Source organism: Acanthochromis polyacanthus, chromosome 8 (assembly GCF_021347895.1).
Source record: "Acanthochromis polyacanthus isolate Apoly-LR-REF ecotype Palm Island chromosome 8, KAUST_Apoly_ChrSc, whole genome shotgun sequence".
Classification (NCBI taxonomy): domain Eukaryota; kingdom Metazoa; phylum Chordata; class Actinopteri; family Pomacentridae; genus Acanthochromis; species Acanthochromis polyacanthus.
Window position 1 is genome coordinate 794,367 of NC_067120.1, and position 14,794 is coordinate 809,160.

The window sequence follows — 14,794 nt, forward strand, 5'->3', positions numbered from 1 at the left end:
CTGTTCCTCCCACATGAATATTGTTGACCGACATCAGAAAGCCACTTCAGACCTCCTCTCCTCCTTCACTCTCGTTTCAGTCGATACTACAGTCTGCCTGTTTCTGCTGCTTTTACTCTGCTTCCTTCATTCGCTGACCTTGTGATGATGGAGGCTTATGTTTTTATTTTTCCCAGATACTTCTTTTTTTCACCTATTTGCTGGGAATAAACCTGCCAGTGGGACATCATGATCTAAGAGCTGGAAGTGTATGGATCTGTTCTCCTGATCGAGCGTTCTTTGGCTGCACCAGAGAGTGAACATAAACCTAAAGAGTTGCACTCCAAGTACTTGTCAATAGATGACTGTGTTTGTTTCTCTCTCTGAAACAGATCCATATGAAATACCCCCTCCTTCATTCTTTCACTCCTTCAGGGTTTCTTCCAGGTCTCAGAGTTTCTTCCCCCATATTGTCCTTTATTTTTAAATTCAATACTGTTGCATTGTGGTCTACATCAGTGGACTTGATGCAAACTACAGAAACAAGGACTTAATCTGGATTGTTTGTGTCTTTTCAAACAATCCCTGAGTGACTCTCTGATGTTCACATCAAGGCTCTTATATAATTGTGCAATATTTGTACAATATCACAAAACATTAAATGATTTAAACAGCATCATTAAAAATGAGTGTTATATTTAATGTTTAATTAGAAACAAACAGATTAGATCGACTGCAGTGAGAATACAGGCCTTATATTAGAACCACAAGGCAACAGAAGGATTCAAGGATTAAATGGTTTTCTCCTCATATGCAGCAATAAACAAGCTATCAGTGCAATAAGATTCTTAGTTCGCTTAGTCTCTACAAAGAGCTGTGATTAACAATTTACAGGATACTTTAATTACAGAAACACTCATCACACACAGCGATGTAGCAAATATGAATATACAGGAACAGCGCAAAGACGTCAGCGTGCAGAAAAAGCATTTAAAAAGCAGAAAAGTTCAGATCTGTGCATTGAGGCTGACTATGAGTGGAAAAAAACCACTTGTAGAGAGAAACAGCATGAAAAAAGAGTGTGTTTAATATTTACAAATCATTGTCGGGGCATTGTCTGCAGACACTTCATGCTCTGTTCTGTTACTGTCTGAGCAGAAACACCCATTTCTACAAATAATCCAAGTCAGAAGCATTCTCTGATCCCGTGTGTTTTCAAGGCAAGGTTGCATGGAAGGTGCGTTTTTCAAGGATGACTCCAGCGCCTTTTCTTCCTGGTGTGGCTCTTGTTCCACGTCCGAACCTCTGCTGCTTTCAGTAGTCTGCTGATGTTCTTGAGCCATTCTAATCTCACAGTGTGATTTCTTACTTCTTCATGCAGTGTGACACAGTGTGGCTCCATAAGATGCACATCATCGCCCTGAGGACGCTGCACTAATCACAGGTTCTCTTCTAACATGCTTATTTAAAAAATACATGTATGATCATTGTTTAGTTTGTACTTTAGGACCGTCTGCTGTTCCTAAGATTAATTACTCTACAGTTAAATTCAATGCAGTCACGCTAAGATGATACGTCTCTGAGGCTCAGTTTAGAAGTTTAGAAGGGAAAGGTTTGGACAAGAGCTGTTATCAGTATTCAGTGCTGTATTATTTTAGATTCTTTTGGAGGATTATAGATGTATCTCAAGAGGGAAATAATGTTAATAAGTACTGCATCAGGGCTGAAGTAGGAAAGTGAGTATTAGATCCAAATGGTCCTGATCCAAATGATTCTGATCCAAGGATTCCTCTCTCCTCTGCATTAATGGTCTGTTTACAGCGTCCTCCTCGGCTCTCTCTCACTTTGTCCACATCCTGCTAAACGCTTTACAGATTTATTTATCTCTTTGGCTCCGTGTCGATCATCTCATTAAGCCGCTACATAATACTCCATTTTCTGTGGGACCAGTGTTGCTTGGGCATGATAATTGTTCCTTCTGGATGGATATTGTTTTTGTGCACCCAGGGCTCTTTGTTTCTCCTGGATCGGACCAGAGTAATCCGTCTATGTAGGGCTCAGCTTTGGCTGCAGAACAATGATGCCTTCACACAGACATCAAACAAACAGCGAACTGCAGATGAAACATGCAGAAGTCTATTAATGCCTTTCACTGGAGCCATCAGGAGGAAATATTTGCTGAAGTTCAGAATTCATATCATGCTATGCTTTTAGGTATGGTCTGATTCCAAACACTGGAATCCTTTGCTTGTCTTTCTTTCTGTAAATTACACTCTCTGTGAATTGGTTATCCCCATTTCAGAGTCAGTCTTTATTGTCATTGTATGAGAACAGCAAAATTGAAAGTGCAGTCCTTAAAGTGCATAAAAAAACATGTAAGACCATCAATATAACGACATTCTTAAAAGAAAAACATTCATAAAAACATCCAGTAAAAGCCATTAAACCCTAGAATTATTTGTGTGTCCTGAGTTTAGTGCATAATTTACATTTGTCTCATTATAGACAGGAAACATCTCATCATAAAGGTTGCATCTTGTTTGGAGTGACTTTTTCTTTTTTTTAACCCTTTAAGCTTCAGTCAATTCCAGCCGTTTTCAGTACAAAAAATCGCTAATATTCTATTTTTAAATAAAAAAAAATTACGAAAAATACGGGGAATATTGGACGGGCATCGCGAGGTGCTTTTCCTTGAAAAGGACCGATTCGGGCATTTTATACCGACTTCAGGACATGTTTTGGACAAAATAGTTTACTGGCTTGTGTCGTCTGGATGTAAAAGGTTGGATTATGGCCGTTTTTTGTGGAATCTTTTTTTGTGTGTGTAATAATGAACCCGGAAATGTGAGTCGCGCTGTGTGCGTTGAAGCCGTGTATAGAGAACGGATGGATGGATATTCGTTTTTGTCGGACAAATGTGTTTTTCTCACCCGCTGTGGTAATCGCATCTGAAAGTGGTTTATACCGGCAGATTCATGAGAATCTAAGCTTTCCATCGGTGTATAGTGTTTGTATAATCGCGTTTGCAGCCGTCGGACATTCTTGAAATTCCTATGCAAATTAGTAGGTGTACCGCCGGCGGTACACTGAAGCTTAAAGGGTGTCTGCAAGGTGTTGGTTCCAACAGCTGCATCGCTTTTATGGGGTCCAACAACATATTAAACTTTAGCCACTTTTCTTTTTTACATTTGCATGCAAAATTACTCAACCCTCATGGTATAATGAGTACTGTGGACCTGAGAACATCACTGAACTGGAGACCATCGCCCACAAGGAACGGGCTAAAATTCCCAAGGAGCTGCCAGAAGCTTGTTACAGACGATACCTCCCGCCTACAGCAGGTCATTGGAGCTACAGGCTGGTGAAGATACGTCCTCATAGAAGCTGAAGATACAGCCTCATAGGAGCTGAAGATACAGCCTCATAGGAGCTGAAGATACGTCCTCATAGGAGCTGAAGATATGGCCTCATAGGAGATGAAGATACGGCCTCATAGGAGCTGAAGATACGTCCTCATAGGAGCTGAAGATACGGCCTCATAGGAGATGAAGATACGTCCTCATAGGAGATGAAGATACGGCCTCATAGGAGCTGAAGATACGTCCTCATAGGAGATGAAGATACGGCCTCATAGGAGCTGAAGATACAGCCTCATAGGAGCTGAAGATACGTCCTCATAGGAGATGAAGATACGGCCTCATAGGAGCTGAAGATACGTCCTCATAGGAGCTGAAGATATGGCCTCATAGGAGCTGAAGATACGTCCTCATAGGAGATGAAGATACGGCCTCATAGGAGCTGAAGATACGTCCTCAAAGGAGATGAAGATACAGCCTCATAGGAGCTGAAGATACGTCCTCATAGGAGATGAAGATACGGCCTCATAGGAGCTGAAGATACGTCCTCATAGGAGCTGAAGATACGTCCTCATAGGAGATGAAGATACGGCCTCATAGGAGATGAAGATACGTCCTCATAGGAGATGAAGATACGTCCTCAAAGGAGATGAAGATACGGCCTCATAGGAGATGAAGATACGGCCTCATAGGAGATGAAGATACGGCCTCATAGGAGATGAAGATACGGCCTCATAGGAGCTGAAGATACGTCCTCATAGGAGCTGAAGATACGGCCTCATAGGAGCTGAAGATACGTCCTCATAGGAGATGAAGATACGGCCTCATAGGAGCTGAAGATACGGCCTCATAGGAGCTGAAGATACGTCCTCATAGGAGATGAAGATACGTCCTCATAGGAGATGAAGATACGGCCTCATAGGAGCTGAAGATACGTCCTCATAGGAGATGAAGATACGTCCTCATAGGAGCTGAAGATACGGCCTCATAGGAGCTGAAGATACGTCCTCATAGGAGCTGAAGATACGTCCTCATAGGAGCTGAAGATACGTCCTCATAGGAGATGAAGATACGGCCTCATAGGAGCTGAAGATACGTCCTCATAGGTCGTTGAATAATACTGCAACCTGCCTTTTGCAAAAAAGTTAAAATTTTGGATGGATTATTAATTAAATCTGGATTTTTGCTTTTGTATTATATTTTAATAAACTAACTGTTCATCTCTAATATGATCTAGTAGTTGCCAGCAGTTGTAATGTTGCTCATTTTGCCACCAGAATAAAAAAATATCGGGGTTTGAATCATTTTGCATGCAGCTGTAACATGGCTGAGGACTCTTATCAGTGGAATCATGTCAGCAGCAACGCAGAGCAAAGCTCACAGCAGCGTTTCATTGTAAAACTTTTCTCTGCACCGTTTATAAGGGAATGGACAAACGGCACACTGGATAACCTTCACGTGTCTCGTACGTTCTTAAATGGTTTCCTGATGGAGAACATTGCCCACAATAACAGTTCCCTTTGTTAACACACAATAACAGTTCCCTTTGTTAACAACATTGCCATTAACATTGCGTTGCCTGAATGCCTCTGCTGTCCTACTGTGAGCCGCTGAAGCTGAAGTGTAATATCTCCCCCTTAATGGACATTAAAATGAGTGTTCACGTTGCTCCGTCCTGCTGAGGGACTGGTGTAGTTTGCTGTGTGTTTTCAGGTATCCACTTGGGCATTAGCATTAGCATACATGTGTATGTGCATATGGTAATGTCTTCTTCTGCATTCAAATGCATGTCCCATGTACCCTTGCTGTTCCAACAGGCCTCAGGCCTTTTAGCCAACCTGACTGAGTTTATGGACTAACAAGCATTGTGCTCCACATAGACAAGAAGAAGGAACTGAATTAACATTTTGACACATGCAGGAGAAGTACTGAGTCCCCTGGGTGCAGTGATTGCTTTCCAGGAATATTACATGTAATGACCTCTACGGCTGAAAGTCTGCCAATGCTTGTTCATCATGTAGACAGATCTCAACAGACAGCCAAGACTCTGCTGTGCATCATGTATCACACAGAGAAATAGTTCACCCTGTCTGAAGTTTAGTTTCCTCATGTGAAGTCATTTAATCATCCCATGACTAATCTTCATGTGTAACTATTTAGATTTAAGCAACATGACAGTTTGTCTCTTTGTCCCCTCTTTTGTGTATGTCTATATAATTGATAATCACTATATTGATCTTGGTAAGATTCCTTGAAACGTTTTCTTGTCTGAATGGAAAGAATTACAGCTAATAGACAGTGTAAATATTTTCTTGTTGTCCAGTTTTGATCACAGTCTGAAGATTTTCAGGTGAAGTTAACTGTAGTCTGACTCACCAGTAGACTGCAGGTTTAACTTTCCCTCGTTGCCTTTCCCTATCTAAGCGTTACTGTTTTTCAAAATCCACTTTACTGTGAGAATCAACAATATCAACCTCCAGGATGGCAGTGTACCCCTGAGACTTAAAAGTTGGAGTTATTTTGGGGTAAACTGGTCATTTCTGTGACACTTTGATGACCTTCCTGCATACAAATGTTCGAACAATTTGAACCATAGTTCCCACATCAGTGTTTCTTCTGGAGGCGTTCAGGTGACACTCAGAAAAGGAGGACAGGTTGTCATGACGAGACAAAACTTTATTCAGCTGAACAAACAAAGAGTGGATGATGATCCACGGTAAAAATAAGTCTATCCGTGGAACAACTATGAAAACACAGGAGATGGACAGGATTTTAAAAAAGTAAATCCACAAAGCCAAACACAGACGAGGAGACAAAACAGGACAAATAGACAAAGACAGACTATTCAAACCCTCAGAACTGACTGAGGAGACACGACACAGGTGAAACTCATTAGGGCAATGAAAAGAGGAGGGAAAACAGACAACGGAAGGAAGCAAACACACATTAGAGAAAATGATTTCAAAACAAAACAGGAAGTAACTGAAATGGGATGTCAAATCTTCATAAAGGTAAACACAAGGAGACACAACAGGAGGACATCATGGTGGTTGGTTTAAAGAATTACAAACAAGCCAGAATGTTCTTCTCTGACTTCAGCAGAATGATAATGAAGAGTCTGTGCTGCTGGATGGTCTGGGTATGTGAGACTTGGTTAACTGGTGACTCTTTGTTGCCTGTAGCGGTGAATGTGAGTGTGAATGGTTGTCTAGGAGATACTGGTAGCCTGTCTGGATGTACTCTGCCTCTTGCTTAAGATTAGCTTCATGTTAGCTGGGATGGGCTCAAGTCGCCTGCAGCCCTCTAAAGAATATTGGAAGCTAATGGACAGATATGTAGAAACGGATTAAGATGTCACTGGTTGACACCGGTGATAGATTTGTATGTAAGGCCTGCACAGTGGGGCAGTGGTTAGCGCTGTCACCATGTAGCTAGAAGATCAGCGGTTCGTGTCCCGGCCTTCCTGTATCTTCCTGCATGGAGTCTCCATGTTCTCCTGTACATGTGTGGCTTTTCTCCAGGTTCTCCGGCTTCCTCCCACAGTCCACAAACATGCTGAGGTTAACTGGTGATTCTAAACTGTCTGTAGGTGTGAATGTTTGTCTCTATGTGTCGCCCTGTGACAGACTGTTACCTGTCCAGGTGAACCATCACCCTCAGTCAGCTGGGACAGACTCCACCCCCCATGAGCCTAATGAGGTCTAAGCGGTGTACAGATGATGGATGGATGAATACAGTACCTACTGTGTGTGAATAATCCAGCATCATCTCGTATTGTATTGTGTATTTAATGTTTATTATATGATGATGAAGATGTTCCAGTAACATGATTTTTTGCACTAAACTTTTCAAAAACGGGAAAGAAGAAAGGCTACTCCTAAGGTGTTAAATTCTCCATGTTTTCCAACATTTCTCTGTTTCAGTCAGCATTAGGAAACCTTTCTATAATTTCAGTTTGATCTATTAATGACCCATGGATCTCTTTTCTCCCTTCTGTACTCCTTCAGTGCATCACTAATTGTTTCTCAGCACACAAAGCTAAGCTGACCTACATACTGCAGGGAAGGAGGTGTTTTCAGAGAATAATTTGTTGGGTTTGCCAGAATCATCCAGCTTCTCTGTTTTAGAGTTCTGTATCTGCAGCATGTCTGTGGGTGCAGTTCTGCTTCATAAGTGGTTCTTTCAGTCGTTTAATAATGCAGAAATGGTGGCTGTTATCAATGCAGAAAGAGCTTGAGCTTACTAATCTCTTGACCTCTGCTCTCTGATAACATAAGTGAAGCTCCTCAGTGTTGTTAAAACCCTCCTGTCTCTGTCAGAACTTTAGCTGGAATGGTTGCCGGTATAATGGGGCTTTTGTTAGGACCCGTTATCATCAGGACCGATCCAGCACTACTGTCCTTCTAGACAAGGTCATGTCTTCTTTGCTTTATTCACCACACAGTGTTTTATAGAATATTGGTTTGTCTTCTGGCTGCTGACTCAAGAAGTCCAGTTGATCCTAACCTCAGGATGATGAGGAGCAACATCCACTGAATAAAACTTGGTAAAAGTAAAGAACGACTGCTCTTCAGATTATTTTAGCAGCAGCTTCTGCTGCGTCTGAATTATTAACCTATTAGTCAACCTGAACTTCTTGGTTTGTATTTAATAGTCTCACAGCACCTGGAACAAACTCGATTAACACGGCGTGTTGTGTGTGTGTGTGTGTGTGTGTGTGTGTGTGTGTGTGTGTGTGTGTGTGTGTGTGTGTGTGTGTGTGTGTGTGTGTGTGTGTGTGTGTGTGTGTGTGTAGTTGTTGTACCAACATGCTCTTTCATGTTCAACAAGTGATTTCACTGTATCTTGTATTTTTCTTCAAGTACATCAAACTAATGCTTTTAGTTGTAAAACAGTATCACTCTCTTTCTCTGGAAGAGTGGAATTTTCAGCTTCAGCTTCATAGCTTATAAAATATAAGGTTTGCTTCAGAAAATATCCAATTTATCGTACATAATCTTGAGAATCCACCCCAATGGATGCAGTCATCTTTATTATCTTCATCAGTTCAACCTTTAATACCAAATATGGGAGAAACTAAATAAATCTTTACTTGAACTCTCTCTTAAACACTTCTTAAGTGAGATCTGCATGTATTCCTGTTGAGGTTTCACTGATAAAATCATTTCTTTGCAGTGTTGTTCACAATAATAGGCTAAAATCCAAAGCTCAGCTCCATCTTAAATGGGTCAGTGCTGATGCTAATGGAGCGGTCTGAAGGAAACAGCAGCAGGCGTATCTTTGAAATCATGCATCACATACAACCTGAGATATTATGTCTGCTGCATCTGTTCTTACCTAAAGGATGTTTTTTCTCTGTCTGAGAATCAACTGAGGCGCACTGCTTTACAGTCTGTTTCCATGGTAACGTTCACCCTTTAAAGGAAGGATGTTTTCCAAGAGGGGTTAAAGTCACATGTGTTTTTCCGCTGTATTATTGTTATCAGTTGAATAAACAGGATATTTAGAGAGAAATTGGACAATGAAAAGTCAAAACAGGCAGTGGAGCACACATTTACACATTTAGTCTGTTTAAATTCTAAATAACAGCCAAATGACATCTTGACCTTTAAAATGAGAAGAAAACTCATTTCAAGTCTGACAATGTTATGAAGAGTCAGTAGAGTACTTTAATAGTTGGGAAAACTTTGCCAGTAGTAACGCAGACTTTTCTTTATTTTTTCTGCTGCATCCTTCTGCTGTTTATTTAGGATTCATGAAGTTCAACATCTAAAAGTAGAACATTTGTTTGAACCTGTCAGGTGTGTTACTGTGTGTTATTCTGACCACTGCTGTGTGTTTTCCTGTTTGCAGGTTGCCCATGCGGGTGGCCAGGAGGACGGCGGCTATGAGGGCTGTGTTCCTGGCTTCCAGTGAAAAACTACGAGGTGGCATACAGTGGAGCGTTCCACAAAGGCCAGCCGCTCATACAAGGTCAGTGGAAACACGCAGAGCACACATACGTGACTCAGTGGAACTTTTCCAGCGTTGAAGTGATTTCCTCTGTTGTAATTATGCGTGCGGCTGCACAGACTCACATCCATGTTCAGCCTGCTGGTCCGCCTCCTCCAGGACCGTACAGCTGCATATGGATGCGATCTAAGCAGAGCTCAGCCGGATCCTCCAGGTCAAGGTGATGGTGTGTCTGTGAGCAAATGGGCTGTTTTGTTTCTGGCATTCATTAGAATTCCATGTGAATCCTCTTTACAGACATGGGATGAAGCTGGTTGCTTCTTTGCACCACAACGGCAAGAACAGCATAATTTGTGTTTGCAAATGAATTATTCTGCTTGATTGGATGATATTTACAAAAGTCTTTTTTATTTTTTCCATTCCCCCCTGAAGACAGCTCCAGGCTGCTCAGATAATTGTGTGTGTGTTGCATGTGTGTTTGCAGGAGTTTTCCAGTCCCAGTAAACTAGTTCAAGCCTGCAAAACCACTATGTTCAGGTCGATTTACCCTCCTGGAGAACTTTGTCCCAAACAGCCTCTGAGTTTTTCTCTGTATGCAGTAATGTGTGTTTGATCTCAGCAGGTTTGTAATCAAAATGTTTGGGATGTAAGCAGGATGTCCCAGAGTTCACAGGTAGTCGATGTCAGGGAGGTTCAGGTCCATCTCTGAGGTGGTTAAAATGAATCGTGATGTCCTTTTAGCGGTGAGGGAGGCCAGTGGCTCCTCACATCAAGCGTTTAGCCACACGTAAAGAGCAGGTTGGAGTGTCGCCCCACAGCCCTCCAGCATGTTAGCATCCAAACAGGAGCGCTGCTCAACGACAACGAGCTCATCCTGGAGCGGGATGCAGCTCATTTCCAGCTGACAGCGCGGTCATGTGACCTCTAGTGGGCGCTAGAGACCGCCCACCATGCAGGGGATGTTCAAGATGCGACGCGTTTACATGCAGGTAAAATGCACTGGTGGACACTCGCTTAAGTTTGTTTTGGTTTCTTTTGAAAAGAGATTTAGTTTCTTGGTGTCATTCATGTTAGTTATTTTGATGTTAGATTTGGTTTTAATCCATCTCAGTTTTTAATTAATTTTTGTTGTTTAAGATAAACATTATAAGAGGACTGTAACGTTGTGTTTGCCACAGCTGACACCTACCATCAGAGAAATAAAACAGGATTCTCTTATGTTGTTCATAATCAGAGAAATATAATTGTAGTTTTTATGTATCTGAATATGTTTGTTTTTAAATATGCATTCATTGGATAGTTAGTGTTTTGTTACACCCTACCTCAGAAACATGTTTTTTTCTCTGAGAAATAATTCCAGGAGTCTTTGTCTGCAAGCTCATTCTGTTTAAAAACTCATGAGAGAATCGTATCGTTAGTTGGGAAGTCGTATCGAATCGAGAGTTGAGTGTGTCGTACATCCTCAGTCATCAGTCGGTCTGATGTTCCTGCAGCCTCCGGTCACATCCACCTGCATCCTGAAGCTCACTATAAGTCCAACCTCAGCTCCATACTGTTGGTCCAGTTTTCTCCTCTCTATCTGCTCAGCTCCACTAACGTGTGCAGCGCTCCTCTGGGGCTCAGATTTACAGCTGCTGCCACGTCTTTCCTCAGAAATCGACAAAATGCAGCTGCCGGTAGTTTTTACTAGAGACCTGCTGAAGTTTTTACTAATTTATATCCTTAATAATTCATTCACTTTTCCGCTCAGTTGTTGTTTTATTTGTACAATGTGATGAAATGCAACGGAAATATGTAAATTCAAATGGGAATAATTTATAGTTTGTTAATGTAGTCTGTCATTTATGGTGCTACTTGTTTTCATTCCTCTCTCATTATTCAGCCTCTTCTTTATTTATTTCATCAGCCCACTCTTCCTGTTCCTCCGTCCTGCTGTTGTTCCCCCGTTAGGAGGCTGCTGCAGTGACATGCTCATAATGTGCTCTATCTATACACACAGCAGACAGGAGCAGCACTTTTACTTCTCTTATGGATGGAGCATCATGCAGTCCTTCTACTGAACAAACTTTCTTTGTGTGGCACTCCAATGACAGACAGCGTTTCCAATTGGAAATGCATACTTTCCTGCCCAGACAGCAAAATATGACAAACCTGAGAATTTCTACTTCAATCTTTCTTTTTTTCCCTTCTTTTTCTGCTTTATTGTATTTGATTTGGTCAGTCAGTGAGGCATTCTGTCATCTGGAGGTTCAGTGATGCGTGTAGTAGGAGACAGAACTCAGTTCTGCTTTAGTGCTCTGCTCTGGGACAACAGAGTGGTTCCATTACCTTGAATATGCTCCTGTCAGCAGAAACGCTGTGGGGGGCGGGGCTCGCTGCTGCCTGCAGACACGAGCATCGACCACACACACGCATGCAAATCCACTACACACATATGAAGCTCTGAGTGCATGCTTGTGTTCGCCCCTGTTTGGTTTTTTGATCTTTTCAAGTGCATCTACAAGATTCAAAACACTTCACAGGCACCGAGTCTCAGCAGGTACTAAAGCTGAGCTGCTCACAGAAAAACAATAAGACATGATGAAAACACGTGAAACATCCCAAAGTACAAAGGAGACAAATAAGGGACATGATTTCAGCATTCAGCTTCCAACAAAGGACGTGTGATTGGTGTCTGTCTCTCTGCTTCTCTCAAAAGCAAAAAATGTTCGATTGATGACAGCGATCAAAACTAAACCAGAATATGTTGAAAGAGTCCATCTTTGCTCCTAACATCTGTGTGTCTCTGAGTAAAGTGAAAGAGAAATCCGTTTATTAGTGCATTCACCGCTGTGCACCATTCTACCATCCACCGTCCATTTGTGTAAATTTGGACAAATTGTCTCAGACTGTGATCCTCAGAGAGCCAGAGGCTGCAGCAGGCCCAGTGACATGCAGATTTATGGAGATGCTGCTCAGGCCTGCACACCTCTCTGTAATTACCAGTGGAGGGGCGGTCTGCTGGTGACAGATACCTGTTGGCACAGACCTGGGTTCAAGGACATCCGTTTCAGCTAATGGCCATATCTGAGAAACAAATGCAGACACATACAGCGCTCTAACAGGCGCTCCTTCTCTGCCTTCCTGCTCTTGGAGGCCTTGCTGGGTTTTTGTGTTTGTTTTTTCCTCTCCATTCAGCTCCTCTCCAGCTGTTGGTTCTGCTGTTTGTCTTTCTGTTTTGTCTCCTCTCCATTCAGTCTACCTCCCCCTTCCCTCTTACTCATCTGCTCATTAGAAGTAGTGCATGAGAAAACAGGAATGTGTCTGCAGAAATCACAAACATGTCGCTCTCCTTCCTGCCTCATAGCCTCTGAAGATTCCAAACAGTAGAAATGTAGAAATGTATGAATGCAGAAACCGATGTCCAGACCTTCAGTGGGTGTTTGATGGCCTTCAGGAGAAGTGATGCGGTCCGTCTCTAACCTTCCTAAATGATGTGGTTTGACTGAGTCATGTCAGTGTTATCAGTATTCACAGAAACTAATGCAGCCTTGAAGGATCCATTTATCCACCTGAAACTGAAAGCATGAAATCACTTTCAGTCAAAAATGTGAATTTATCCACCATCATCTGAGAGATAAGAGGAACATCTCCACATGGAGTTAACCTGCAGCTGCCTTCAGCTCCATTTAAACCGTCCTGAACAAAGAAGAAATTAATTTCAACACGTAAAAGGCCTCATAGAAAAGCCTGGAGTCGAGTTTATTCATGTAAGACATGTTTGACCGACAGTGAGGAATGCCAGATTTGCTGAATAATGAATAAAGTCGAATGTGCCCCCCGTTTAGAAGGCAACTGTTCTCTATGAAATTATTCATTTTAAATGCTTTTCTGTCTTTCACTGACACCCTACTGATGAGGAAATATTCTGCAGATGCACAGAAAACGACCTGCTTTCTGAATGACCAGTGGCTTTACATTGAATGTGGACGCCATGCCGTTCGTTTTCCAACAAAGAAGTCTTATTTTTCTTCCCTTTTTCAACCAGATCCACAGGTTTCAGAGGCTTCAGGCTGGCTTGGTGCTGACTGACATTTACTGAAGGATAAATTAGGTCCTCAGCTCTAAAAAGTTACATTAGCAGCACTTTCTTTGACTGAGTTCGGTGTGATGCAGAGACATATTGATTCTGAGCTGGCGTTGTAGCTCACCGTGGTTTTGCAGGCTTGTTTGCTTCTGTCCTGCTCACTGCCCGCTCACAAACGGCACTAAAGTTGATGCAGTTCGCTGTCACCAACCTGTCAGAAATAATGGTACTTCACGGTAATGTCACCACCGTGCCAAAAAACTGGACTTCTTCATGAACATTTACAGCCTGGAGTATGCTTTTCACAAGGGGATGCCGTAAAAAGACGTTACATTCTGCTAATTTATGCGAGCCTTAGGATGAAATACAGTTTGGATTTTATGGTGTAGTGGGAAGCTGTAGGGCACACCGCGCTGACAGCTGATAAAATGTGGAGAAGAAATGAGGAAAGCCACTTTATCTGTTTCCTGCAGAGCAAAGACCACGGCTCTGCAGAGGGTTTCTGCAATCATACGCCAAAACACGGCAGCCTTCAGCGTTCTCTGACGCATCACTCACATGCCTTCATTAAGCATTCCTTAAGACTTGACTTAAAAAAGATTACCTCTAGGAGATGATGTCCAGTCTTGGCATGGCTTGCAGTGAGCCTTCCACTTGGTGTTCATCAGCAGTCTGTGAACGTGGAGCTGTCCTGGCTGGCACCAGGCCTGGGCATATTAACTGCATTGAGCTCCAAAGATCTCTGGGCTGGCACCATTCGTGTCTCTTGCCTGTTTTCCTTCCGACTTTATCATTGAAGCAATTTAAAAGTACTTGAATTCTGATATAGCCTAGTGGTTTTAGATAAATTGGACAAATGGAGCAGCTCTCTCATCTGTTTTTTTTTTTTTGCTGCTCTCCTCTCGCCTCTGCTTTCTAAGTTGCGGTGATAAAGTTTGCTGTCCTTCCTGCTCGGAGACCACAAGATTGTCTCAGGGATTCATCACGCCGCAAACACACACAGCCTCATTTATGTTCCATCAAACAGTCCGTCATGCTGCATATGAAAGATGATTTTTGTGATTTATTTGCTTCTTTAAAGGTGGCTTGCTTCCTCAGCGACAATTCATTCAAACGTAGCTGTTCGTTTTGGCTTTTCTTCTCCAGTCGGAATGCTAAATGCATCGCTCACCGCCTTGTGCTGAACAAAACATTCACAATGTCACTGAGCGCCTCATTATGTCACCACCGTAGCTTTAGATAAACAGCCATCAAGTCTGCAGAAGAAAGACGGATAGCAGGAACACAAGCAGCGTAATTACCAGTTAGCATTGCAAAAACATAGTTTAATCATATGTTTGTGCTCTACAGCAAAATGCCACCATGCTTCATCGTCCAGAGCACGATGTTTTTATCTGGTGGTTCATGCAAAGTGAAGGAAGCTGGACTGAGCCTGGAAACA

General features: G+C 42.3%; 1 protein-coding gene across 1 annotated transcript in view; it reads left to right on the forward strand.

Moving 5' to 3' along the window:
• The first annotated feature begins 6,327 nt into the window (after positions 1-6,327).
• Positions 6,328-14,794, forward strand: part of cdh13 (cadherin 13, H-cadherin (heart)) — a 289,988-nt gene continuing 281,521 nt past the window's right edge. The window contains 3 exon segments of the mRNA XM_051952057.1: positions 6,328-6,384; positions 9,189-9,246; positions 9,249-9,308. Of these exon segments, the coding sequence (XP_051808017.1) occupies positions 6,328-6,384; positions 9,189-9,246; positions 9,249-9,308 (175 nt within the window).